The sequence below is a fragment of the Rhagoletis zephyria genome, unplaced genomic scaffold, assembly GCF_001687245.7.
Source record: "Rhagoletis zephyria isolate East Lansing unplaced genomic scaffold, Rhagoletis_zephyria_1.1 Rzeph_scaffold_00100, whole genome shotgun sequence".
NCBI lineage: Eukaryota > Metazoa > Arthropoda > Insecta > Diptera > Tephritidae > Rhagoletis > Rhagoletis zephyria.
In genome coordinates this window covers 67,670-80,919 of record NW_016157184.1, presented here as the reverse complement: position 1 = coordinate 80,919, position 13,250 = coordinate 67,670, and the positions used below count along the sequence as shown (strand labels likewise).

The window sequence follows — 13,250 nt, the reverse complement described above, 5'->3', positions numbered from 1 at the left end:
AAAATGTAATGAACGCAAAAAAGGCTGAAATATTGCTATGTTCCTTCTTAGCAGAACGTAATTTAGCATTTTCGACAACCAACCACCTAACCAAATGTCTACAAGAAAAAAAATATTAAAAATCAACGCGATTCTTTAACAACTTAAAGCCTGGACATTATTACCCTGGAATTCAATGGGTTTTCAAACTGCATACTCAAAAAATGTAAAAACAAAAATCTGAATAAAAACTTGAAAATCTAGCTGAAACTTTGCAGATTTTTCAGAATTTTTGCACAAAGTTGGAAATGTGTTAGTTATATAATGAGCTAGGCTTTTATGAAAAAATAATAAACATTNCATTATTACCCTGGAATTCAATGGGTTTTCAAACTGCATACTCAAAAAATGTAAAAACAAAAATCTGAATAAAAACTTGAAAATCTAGCTGAAACTTTGCAGATTTTTCAGAATTTTTGCACAAAGTTGGAAATGTGTTAGTTATATAATGAGCTAGGCTTTTATGAAAAAATAATAAACATTAAATAAACAGAAGAAAAACAGTCAACATCGATCAAAATGTTGATGACTGAATGAATGATTTTTTTTATTAACGATCTCAAACCAGTTTACAATAGTGGTATTCACCAAATTGTTGTCAACAGTCGTTGCTTGAGCTCATCTGCTGTTTTGCCAGAGTGCCAGGCCACTTGCTCACTTTGGTGAATACCACTAATAAATTTTAAATGTGCTCTGTCCAAATAACATTTTAATATTTGTATACAATAAAAGTTTAATAAGAACAATTCTGTGTGCATACATGGAAAAGACGTACTAACCTATGGCTACCATTGGCCACAGTGCCTACCAGAGTGCCCATATTTGGCGATTTAGCGCCAATTTGGCGATTCTTTTTTTGGATATTTGCGCGTGAAAATTTAAGAAATCGACAAAATAAACAAAACTTAGTTGTTCACGATAATTTTACAGAAGAGGCTAATGAACTGCGTGATAAACTTGACTTAACAAGCATACTAAAATACTGTCAAAAATTTTTAATCACCCTAATCGAAGAAATTTTGAAACGATTACCTAGTCAATTAAATACTTTTAAAAGAGCTTTGATTTTGTCACCAGAAAAGTGTCTGAATCACAAGAGTGCGAGTTTCAGGGACCTGCCAATCCACTATTTGAATTCGAAGGAAAGAGAAGCAGCGGAAACTGAATATTGAAATCTTTTAACTTTCCCATGGAATAACTTCTCTCAGAGCGGCATTCCATCCGACTCTGAAGATAATTGGCTAATTGCTTACGGAGTGAAAACCGCAACAGGCAATAAAATGTTTGGAAATATAAGTAAAGTAGCCTTCATATTATTATCCTCTCCGCACTCAAATGCTTTTGTTGAGCGCGTTTTTCCGTAATGTATTTCTTCAACAAAAAATAAGATTCGAAATAGGACGAGGTTGGCAAGCCTTAATTCAATAGTTCGAATAAAATATTATATGAAGGCTAAAGGCATCCACACACCTATGCGATTCTGTTTCGAAAACGCAAGTACGCACACATCTGTGCGATTTTATTGCAACAAAAACTGTCGATTTATAGACAAACAAAAAGTGTTTTTCAACAAAAATAAAATTCTTAACTTTTCTACATCAAATATGTTTTGTTTTCTTACTTTCAATTTTGCACAAAACGCGGCAGTTTGCGATTTCGGCACGACCAAAAGAAGAACTGTGAAAGTTCGAATAAATCGCTTCAGCAAAATCGTACAAGTGTGTGGTTCTTCATTTAAAACTTTGGTCGGCGTTGTTGAACAGATTCGCACCGACAGAATCGCGTAGGTGTGTGGATACCTTAATAGTTTCTGCTGCAAAACGTTTCCAATATCAAACAGTATGTTATCACGGCTCTATATATCGAGCCCTAACCGCGAAAAAAACGTAACCGCCAAAAAGCAAATTTTACAGGAGAGACGTTTTTTTGTTTTCTTCTTAATCCGTTTGGAAAATATCTTTGAAATTCTAAATATAGTCTAAGCCCGGTTCAGTACAAGTCATAGACTAATTTTTATCTTCATTTAACTTAATTTGTAGGCGAAATTAGTGAATTTGTTGCTTACGTTAATTTCGCTGTCACCATCAGTGTTGCCATTTTAGCCCTTTGGTGGCTAAATTTAGCTACCACATACTTATTTTGGCCACATAAATTTAAAATTGCCCCTAGCCCTTTTTAAGCCCTTTTTAGAATTTATTCATACTTGGCATGAAAACGTTGTATATGCTTAATTTGTTTTTTTTTGCAGTCATGTAAGAGATGAATTTTTTAACTAAGAAAGACTGATATATATACATATATGTATCGTATGCTCTTTACGCTTTCATACATACATACTGTAAAAGTGTGGGGCTGTTAACTTATCTGTTAACGATTTAACTATAGTTTAAAATAGATAAGTTCACGGCCCTTAATATGCCAAATTTGTTAAACGACCCATCAAGTCGATTGACCGTGTATGTTCTTGTGGTTTGATTGTACCGGCATACTGGTGTCGTGAGTGGTGAAATTAGCTCAATTTTCTAAGTAAAAAGTATTTTGGCGGAAATTTCTTGCCCTATATGAGTCAAAGCCATGTTTGTGGAAGATTACGTTCACGATATTGCAGTTGTGAATTACAAAAAAAAAACAATGCTTAACAAAATGCTAGAAAAATTATGAAATTTCGGCTCTAATCATTTCGACCTTTTCTCAACCTCATTTTTAAAGAAATAAATATTGTATCAGCATGCTGGTAAGTTATATGCTTCGAGCCTGGTACAACACTTGATGGAACCTCCAAGCTGGTGTCGTATATTTCCCCTTTTATACAAAAAGGTTTTTGGTTGGATAAAATATTAGCTTTTTTTCCAGAGTTCATTGTTTTTATATACCATTACTTATTGAAAATGTTAACGTATATACTTATATATGTATATGTAAGTAAAAAATTTTAGCTACCATTTTTAGCCACAACGATTTTTTTTTTGCTCTTTTTTAGCCCTTTTTTTAAAGGAATTTGGCTACCACTAAAAACTATGCGCGGCAACACAGGTCACCATGGCAGGCTACTAGGCAAAAATTTGGCGCTTACGTTAATTGAATTTCCCCAAAAAACTTTGAAAAAAGTTATTTATTTTAGACTTATTATATAAAAATATATATTTACAGTCAGTCAGTATTTACAGGTCACTACTAACTTCCATGTCACTTACGTTATTTTCGATAAAATTGAAAGTCGTATATCTCTGTGACTATGATGATTGACGGTAAATTTTTTTAACAGTTGACCTGTTATGGGTTTAGGAACAATTCTACATCAAAAAACTAATTTCGAAAAATATGTCGCTTACGTTAATTTCGCGGTTAGGGCTCGATATGACAACAGAAATGTAAACGATTTAGATACTATAGGTGATTTTGAAGCAATTGTGGAAATAGCGCCGAGCGCTTATAAGCGTATTGTGCGATTAATCAACTAATATGAGTTATAATAAATTTAATAATTGTGCAGTCCTATTGGAAAATGCGTTGATACAAATATTTTTAAAATGTATGCGTATTTTTAAAGAAAATTGTGTCTACATAACTATTATATAAGTGATTTGTGTTATTTATTATTACCCTGAACATATTATATTCGGTTTTTTTAACTATATTATAACAAGATCTAATTTTTAAAATAAAGGATTTGTTAAGTCGATTTCATTAATTTAATTTAAAAAAAATTACGATTTTTGGCTTTTTTTTCAGAAATGGCGCTTTTTTTAAACAATCTGGACACCCTGGCCTACCACTATTTAAGAACCAATACAATTTTTTTTTATAAAATACATACATGCAAACATATTGCTCTCCCCTCTCACTGAGTTATTCTGATTCAAAGTACAAATTTTTCAAATAATGAAACTAGTTCATAGTTTTTCTCTTTTTACTTGTAAAATAAATATTTCTAAAATAAATATATTTTTGATTATTTTTCGATTTTTGTCCTTTTGGTGCCTTCTTTTGCCTTTTTGCGTCTTCTAGTGCCTTTTCCTGCCTATTTCGCTATTTATAGGATTTTAGGTCCTAAAAATCCGTTCCCTGCTTATGAGTATTTCGGAAAATGTCGTCCCTGACTGCAAAATAAGTTACTTATGAGAAACTATTTCTTATCATATGATAGCATAAAGAATTACACAGATCTGCGAAATTTAATTTTTTCCCCCTTCTAATAATTATGTTATTAATTTAATATCTAGATTAGTTAAACTAACAAAATCTGTTTGGTTTTTTTTCTAACACATCAACAACAATTGAATACTTCAGAGTATTTAATAACTTGCATGAAGTTGAAAGTTTACTTAAAAACCCAAAACTATTAGTTAAAAATACCCATACAAAGACTAAGTATGTAAATCAGAAAAACGTATGCAATTTCGCAGTTAACTCTAGTAACAAGCGTTAACGCGAAGAAAATAACTTTTCAATTTTCATGGCGTTAACTTTGACATTTCATAAGTTTTGCTGATTTACTTAGTCTCTTTATGGGTATTTTTAAGTAATGCTTTGGGTTTTTGAGGAAAAATTTAATTCTAAATTGATTAACTTTTGGCTTTTCCAGCAAAATGCCAAAAATTCTAAAATATACACTTCATCAATATAAAAATTTCTATGTATTTCAATTTAACATACCAAAGTATTCAAAAAAAATTACATAATTTATGGAAGAGTTAAAAAAGTATGGGGAACAGATTCTTTTTTTAATACGAAAAGAAAATTATGAAATTTTCCTATCGTTTTCTATACAAAAATTTTAAGTTTTCAATCCGTACGAAAATAAAAATACGTCCCTCCAAAAAAACGCAAGTGACATTTTTTCAAAATTTTGTTTTTGATGCAGAAATGCTGCTAGTTCATTTGGGTGAATTTCTACATCAAAAATAAATATTTGAAAATATGTTGGAAACTTTAAGTTCAGAACTTAATTGTATTCTGATTCCGAACTTATATCAAAAAAGATATACATAATAATGTGTGGAATGTCATAAAGTGTCTAAGTCAAACTGCAATGGGTATTTTGATAACGTAATGGAATGTAAAGAAAATGGATTTTGATGACAGTCATAGAACTACATAGCAATTCAATCATATGTACCTGTGCCGTTCAATTAAAGGAGCATAAGTCGGGATAGGTCCTTTTCCCTTTAAAGGAACATTTCATTGGGTTCCCAAATAATATTTTAACGTTTATCTAGCCATAGGTGTAGTTCAAGATGCCCTTTTAATATAAGCTTAATTTAAATATATATAAAAAAAAAATCAAGAGAAACTCATTATTTTTTTAGTTCAAACCAAACCTTCTAAATTCACTTAAGCTACTTTAATTGAACGGCACAGATATATATTGTCATCAAAATATTAATTTCATAGCGAAAGCTGACATTGGTAACGCCAAAGAATAGGCCACCGTGCATGATATGGCCATTGTGATGAATGTCTCCAAACTGGCGTATACATATAAAATAGTTCCCTTTGATATATACTATTGATATATATATGTATATTGTAGATCTCACATAGATAGGAATGATTTCAGAAATAATATTCTAAAAGTCTCAAAATGCTCTTACATGACCCGCTTTAAACATGAATATGTATTCTGTATTTTGTTTCCTTTTATTTTAATTTAAAAATTTGCTTTAATGACTACGAAAACGTATGGATGTCGAAAAGTAGCAAGAAGTGCAAAAAGTATTAGTGGTTTTGAAAAGCTGAATTCGCACAATCTAACTTTTGTCATTTAAAATTTTATAATATAAAAATTTGCACAGGCTAACTTTTTTGGCGATTTTTAAATATAGGCTTATGTAGTGCTTAAATCAAGTTAAGGTTAAAATATGACAATTTCATAGGCCACTAACTGCGTTCAACTAAAGTTATGATTTTCCGGGCAACTTCAAATATGCGTGAGTGTTTGTCGCTTAAAGCTTTGATACAGTCATATTCAATTATTTTAGTGGTTAAATCATAGAAAACCAGGTGCACGAGATATATGTAGTTATACATAAATATACACGACAAAAAAAATATTTAAGGAGTTCGCTTTTCCGGCTTTTGGATTTAATACCTTTTTCCTGTAACACAACTCATTCTTTTCAGAGTTCTGTTAAGTATAATTCTTTATTACCTTTTCTTTGTAGAGCTCGATGGTCATCACTCGGATGAGACTGGGTCGGGAGAAGGCGAGAATTCCAATGGAGGTATTTCCAATATTGGCGCTAATGATGATGACCAAGCCCGCCTGATACTTAAACGTAAACTGCAGAGGAATCGCACCTCCTTCACCAACGAGCAAATCGACAGTCTAGAAAAAGGTTGAGAGATATATATTTCCTAAGGCAAAAACTAATAGCTTCTAAAAATACTATTTTACTTAACATTTTTAACAGAATTCGAACGCACTCATTATCCGGATGTATTTGCACGTGAGCGCTTGGCTGGAAAAATAAGCCTGCCAGAGGCTCGGATACAGGTTTGGTTTTCTAATCGGCGCGCAAAATGGCGACGCGAGGAGAAATTGCGGAATCAGCGCAGGACACCCAACTCCACCGGTGGCGGTTCAACCGTTTCTGCAACTTCCGTCACCGACAGTCCCAACAGCGGCAGCGGCGCCACCCTCGTACCCACCGGAAGTAAGTATAATTAATAGCAGTATTAGAGTATAAGCAACTAAGTATGCTAAATAAGTAAAAAGCACGAATGTTTTTTGATTATTTCGGCTATGCTACGCCAACGACAGAGGCACCGAACCCCGACAGCATTATTTCATCGTCTCCATTAGCGAATAACTCAGCGTCCGCGGTAGCAGGTGCTGCAGCCGCGGCGTCAGGGGAGTCCCAAACCACAGTCGGGGGACCGGCCAGCGGTGCCGGCACTCCCGAACATCTCGGCAGCGGGCAGCACTCTTCATCGGCCAGCAGCAGTGCCAGCGGTACAAGCGTTGCGAACCTGGGCCATAGTAATGGAGGTGGGCAATCCGGCGGCGGGCGGAACTGCGCCGGAATGATGGGACTGGGAGCGACCGGCAATGGCACATGTGCACCGATTGGCGCAGTGCACACATATAATCCAGCGGCGCATCACGCACACACCACTCATCCTCACCTAGCTAGTTCCATTGTGCCATCGATATCGCCGCGACTCAATTTGAACAGCGGCTTCAGCGGCTCAATGGGATCAATGTATCCAACAATACACCACCACTCCACTATGTCTATGAGCGAAACCTACAGGTGAGTGTTAGTTCCGATGCTTCAAAATTCAGTGATAAGTTAAACCATAGTTTTCCCCCGGAATTTTTTTGAAATGTATACGACTTACGGTAATCGCAATCCCTGTTATTTTTATGTTCGTTCTAGTTCTATGGCGTCCATGTCGTCCTTCACGCATCCCTCGATAACATCAATTCCCGGCTCACCGATGTCCCAGCCACGTGATCTGACCCCGCCATCCCTGTACCAGTGTCATATGTCGTTGCGCGCTCCTTTGCCGCCTCCTCCGCATCACCACGCCGTGGTAGGCGGCTTTAGCCTACCGGTATCGAACGCAGCGCATGGCAGTGGTAATGCGATGGTCGCTAGCCCTGGCACGCCCGGCAGCAGCCTTTCTAACCTTCAATCACCATGCAGCGGCTACGATGGCAGTCTGGGTACTTACGGCCAAACATTAGGCTTGCAATCACCAACGGCACTACCGCCACACTCTTCCGCCACCGTTTCCTCGTTGCCACAAGTTTCCAGTGAGAGTCCGTTGACAGCATTGAATTGCAGCAGTCGGCCGACGACAATGAATATCGGCAATACGCGGACGCTGTCCGCACGTAATTCACCTTGCAGCCCGTGTCATCAGCTAAGCACACCCAACAATGGTAGCGGAGGAAACGGGAGTGTAACCTCGGGTCCCACTGACAGCTATTCCCAAATGGGATATGGCTACGCGGCAGCAACGGCAGTGGCGACAGGGGTGTGCAGTAACAATGGTAGCGCCACGTCAGGGACAACGACAAGCTCACAAAACCAGCCAAGCAAGCAGCAGCAGTTTTTTGCCTCATGCTTTTACTCGCCCTGGGTTTGAGTTTTCCATTTCGGCGACAATTATGTCTAATGGTCAAGCAGTCTGACATTCATGCAGCAAACCCGTGTACCGCTACAATGGATTAAGACAAGTTTAGCATAAGCAAATTACAAAAAAAAATGTTTTTTTCAATAACCTGGTCATTATATTTCAGTGAAAAACTTTTACTTTACTTTATTGAGATCTCAACTGAAACTAAAATTAAATCAAAAAGACTAAAAACGTTTGAGGCATATCCGAAATTTGTTTGTAATAATAATTATTATCTAGTAAATATATTACTGATTTGGTTTAAGCTTACCAATACCGGACATTCACAAAAGTAAATAAATTCCAACGGATGTAACAAAAAGGACTGCATTACATACTCCTCTAAAGACAACAGGTCTAAGGTCCTTTTGAAAAGGTTTAGGTCGGACATCAGTCCTTCGTCCGCGAATAACAATATGCCTTCCGGTGAGTGTAACCGACTGTACTCCAAACCCAGCAGAACCTGGAAGAACTAACCCCGCAGGGTGGCGTCTTCCAACTACTACTGTTATATTTCTATATATAAAAACTTTCTCCTCACCTGAGAGCGCATCCTTGAGTGCTGGACTTGGCTGTTCAATTTTAGCGCCTTGTTCCAGTTTTTTCACTGCTCGAAATGTCATACTTTTCCCTGCTAAATTACGGCCAATCTGTAATTGAGAACGCTTCTGCTACATTCACATTCTGCATGTGATTTTTTACTAGCATTCAATAACATAAATTGTGAACCAATCTCAAAAGTGGTTGTTATATTTTTAAATCAAAAAATCACATTTGTGAAACGAATTATTTATGTATGTAGGTACAAATGTATGTATATATATGTTGATGGAAACTCAAGTAATTCTATCCTGGTAAAAAGGCATTAACATAATAAATCAAATCATACATCTTTTTAGGAGTCGTATTTAAACGTACTTATGTATTATTTGTTATTCGAATATGGCATTAACATAATAAATCAAAACATACATCTTTTTAGGAGTCGTATTTAAACGTATGTATTATTTGTTAAACGCATATGATGCCTGTACCTCAAAATGCCAAAAAAATTAAAAAATTTTATTTTACTTGAGAAAAGTTCCAAAATTTGCTTTGTTAATTTTAAATTTTTCTAAAAGTAAAAATCTTTCGAGAACCTGTTAAGAAGGTAATTTCTGTAGAATGAGCTACTACTAACTCCTTATTGACGGCGAAGTGACATCGTGGCGATCGGAAAGAAAATTCTGTTCCATTTGCTGGCAGGGCATATTTTTCAATTCGTTCTGTTATATTACGCTCCAAATGACGTTCTACTGGTATGTAATCATAGAAGAAAAAGCATACAATTAAAATACCTATCACACACTCATGTGGTCATAAATGAATATGGTGCAGAATTCGTGCTATTAATTATCGCATAACATGAGCATATAAAGTACATATGTGCATACTTTTATACATACATACAAATAGATTCCTATCTATATATACATATATAAGTAACGTAAAAGTTGGGGAGTCTCGAAAGTACTGTTAAAGAAAAGAAAATACACATACATATTAATGTACATATAAAATTGCATTATATATCAAGTTCCAAAATAATTTTCTGTAATGAATTAATTAATATATGTATGCAAGTCTTCAAATCGAATTTACATTTGTACATATCTCGTTTCGAGTGCGACTAAGAAGTAGAAAATAAAACTGTACTCATTGTATGAACTTGTAAATACTTTTAGAGCTATGTATATTCGTTTTACCATAATATAAGATTTATATACACCTACATACAAAAGGTGTTTACGATTTGGTAAGTTCTAGGCCATCTAAAAATGCACGCGTAGTTTAAAACATATCGCAAAGGGTATTCAAAAATATAGATACATAAGTATCTGTATTTACAGTATTTCTTGTGATTTGCCAGCGAAACATTTGTTAAACATTATGTATTTTTAGTAAAGAAAACTCACAATATTTAATGCTTTTCGATCACTGTAGTACCTATTAAAGAACATAGAAAAGTATTCTCAGAAAGGGGAGGCTGTTGGGGACTTTTCGGAGACATACGATATGTAAAGGTAAGTATGGAATGAGATGGAGGAGGAAAGTATCACAAAAATAACTTGGTACAAATCTTCTCCAACTATAAATGTACGAAATTATCCCTCCGCAGTCTTTTATTTTGTGTTAGTGAATTGGATGTGGTGAACACTGTTACCACAGCCTCCCAAAAAAATTATCCAAAATTTTGCCAAAAAGGTATCCAAAAGTATCCACTTTTTTGGTTTTAAGGATCCACTTCCAGATTTTGTCTTTTTAGTTTGTATAAATAACACCTAAACCATTTCATCTTTCATTAATATTCGCTTTTAATACATTTGGAAAACATTATGTTTTCTAGTGTTTCTAGAGATTTGATTTATTTGTTGTTGAGATCAGAAAATATGCGCTCTGCAGCGGCGGAGTTATGGGGCAAGCAAAACAAATTATAGAAATAAAGCTGATTGATTATATAAAGTTTCGTTCAATACAATCGTTTTTTACTAATTTCCCCCAAAACCCTTCAATATCGTCTACAACCTCAATCTTATCGTTATCAATGCAATCGCCATTGCATTAATATTTTTGCATTGAAGCTAATTCAATGAAGAAAAATTTACGGAAATTGCAAAATTACAATGGACAATCAAGTTCTGCTTAATATTCGAAATAACAAAGACCTATTCTCAAACGGGTTAGCGACAACTTTCGGATCGCTATCGCAAGTGGCCGACGTACATATGTTATGAATTGTACAACGTTGAGATAGCGATATGATATTCGTCGCTAACTTGTTTGAGAATAGTCCCACGGCACTGGTCGTTTAAGAGCGTTGAATAGACGGAAGACGACCTTTCGACGTCCACTGATGTGATTGGACAGAGTTTAAAATTAATTTAATGCATCGATGTAGCTGTCATTTTTTTACTATTCTTGGTTTATATTACATAATACGTACTTCATTTCTTTTCCAAACTGAATTTAATATTTTTAAATATTCCTTATTCTTCATTTGAGATATTTTATTTTTAATCTCTTCCATAACACCAATGCTTCCTGTAGCGACTAACCTTTGGGTTAAAATTTTTGAATCCCAGGAAATATGCTTTTGAAGTTAAACTAAAAAAAAAAACAAATCGGTCTTTATGTTGTTGTTTGTAAACATTTCTTTTCTTCGACGAAAAACATCGAAATCTTCATCGCTGAGTCGTATAATTGCTGGAATTATTTGCTTGATATTTAAAGTTGCCATAATATACAGTGGCGTGAAGCCAAGTACAGAGTTTCAAATTAGCAAGCTATGAGTAAATTTACTAAGTGCTGCAAATTGTGGTGCAGTGAAATAAGGCCCGCGGACTTGTATGTCCTAAAAAATTGAATAAAGCCCACGGGCATTATTTCCCTTTCGAAATGGAAACAAGGTTCACCGACAAAAGAAAATAAAGCCCGCGGCTAATTCTAATTTTTCATACAAATTCGTTCGACTTATACAAATATATTGTGGAAATCCACACCAGTTGTGCCATCCACAGTAGTTATTTAGTTCTGACTTGAATTCCCTTCTGCAGTATACACATGAAATCAAACGGAATTTTCGCGAATAACTGATAAGCGAATTATTATTAATTAAAAGTAAATTGTTATTGTTTTTAGCCTTCAAAGCGATGGGCATATTTGTTCTCAGCTTCTTATACCATGTCCCCACCGGAGCTAACCACGTAGTTGTGGCTGTTGAGTTGGTTATCCCGATAACCCACTTCATTTAGCGTAGTTCCGCCATATAAAAATGACAGCACTTAGCCATTTCACTGAGATGGTTAAAAGCTAACCAACTCGAAACCACGTCGAAAGTCTGATACAACCTTGTGTTTTTCCGCCATCTGTGGGTCATTAGCGTTAAAATGTAAAAAATTCGTCCCTTACTAGTGTTTGGAGTTCACTAAGATCAGATTAGATTTACTCCGGTATTTGAAAAAATTTGAAATCTACTCCGCTTGACTTAAAATCTATTCCGTTTTTTTTCATTCATGTTATGCCCCTCTTGGGTAGGAGTGCCAGATACTATCTCTGTTGCCAAACCGGGACACTTAAGGGGGAGAGAGGCCTCTCGCTCCCTTCCCTTTCGTTTCGACAAAAAATCACGTACAAAAGGATGTAGTAAAATTTTATTTTGGAAAACAAAAACAAAAACAAAAAAATAAAAACATGAGATCATGAGATCATTACAACGTACACCAGCAAAACAAAACAATTTATCACAACTAAAGCACAGAGAATTTTTCACAATGCATGTACCTTTTTTGTTCCTTATAAAAATACAGTTTATACTAAATACATCAGAAAACATAAACATAAAATTGCTAAACTTCGTGCAAAACTCGGGAAAATGCAATAAATTTGCATACAAATTCGCAACTTTCTATACAGATTTTTTTATAAATATTTTCAAAATGAAGTTTTGCAGCCCATAAAAATTGAGTTGATTTTTGGTATTGTTTTTACTGAGAGTTTCTTCCATACACATTATGTTCGAAATTTTTTTGTGCCCATCACCGATTTAAATGTTCTAAGTATATGTATGTACGATGAGCAGTTGGTTGTTTGTCTACCCACGCCGCAGAAATACTGTGGGGATGTGCTGACGGGCACAAACAACAAAATATGAATGGAAGACTTTTTAAAAATCAAATGAGTAACGGGCAAAATAACACAAGTTGCGTTCCCTAACTCGCAAGAAGTTGCAAGCATTTACAGGAATTTACTAGAAAGCGTTCCCGTACGTGGTTCTCTGGTAAGGTAGGGGAAAAATGGGAGAGTAAAATCGATCCTCTCTTTGTCAGAAGTTGCAAGATTTTATCCAAAGAATTTTTGCTGGTAAAATCAGGTAAAGTGTCAAACCATCAGCTGTTTAAACGATTTGAAAGTTGAATATGCAAAAACCAAGACACATCTGCATTTTCACCTTATTAAATATAAAAAAAATTATAAAAAACACTATGTAAACAAAAAATGGCGCCCACGGTGTATTTGACCGTTTTACCAGTTTTTACCCGAAAAGC

General features: G+C 35.0%; 1 protein-coding gene across 9 annotated transcripts in view; it reads left to right on the top strand.

Moving 5' to 3' along the window:
* ey (eyeless) overlaps positions 1–10,125 on the top strand; it is a 405,615-nt gene extending 395,490 nt beyond the window's left edge. For 7 of the 9 annotated variants that reach the window (XM_017632823.1, XM_017632838.1, XM_017632778.1 and 4 more), the window contains 4 exons: positions 6,204–6,377; positions 6,453–6,695; positions 6,758–7,295; positions 7,422–8,136. In XM_017632823.1, the coding sequence (XP_017488312.1) occupies positions 6,204–6,377; positions 6,453–6,695; positions 6,758–7,295; positions 7,422–8,136 (1,670 nt within the window). Of the gene's footprint in view, positions 1–6,203; positions 6,378–6,452; positions 6,696–6,757; positions 7,296–7,421 lie in introns of all 9 variants that reach the window. The other 2 variants (XM_017632808.1, XM_017632816.1) reach the window with 2 other exon arrangements.
* The last annotated feature ends 3,125 nt before the right edge of the window (positions 10,126–13,250 follow it).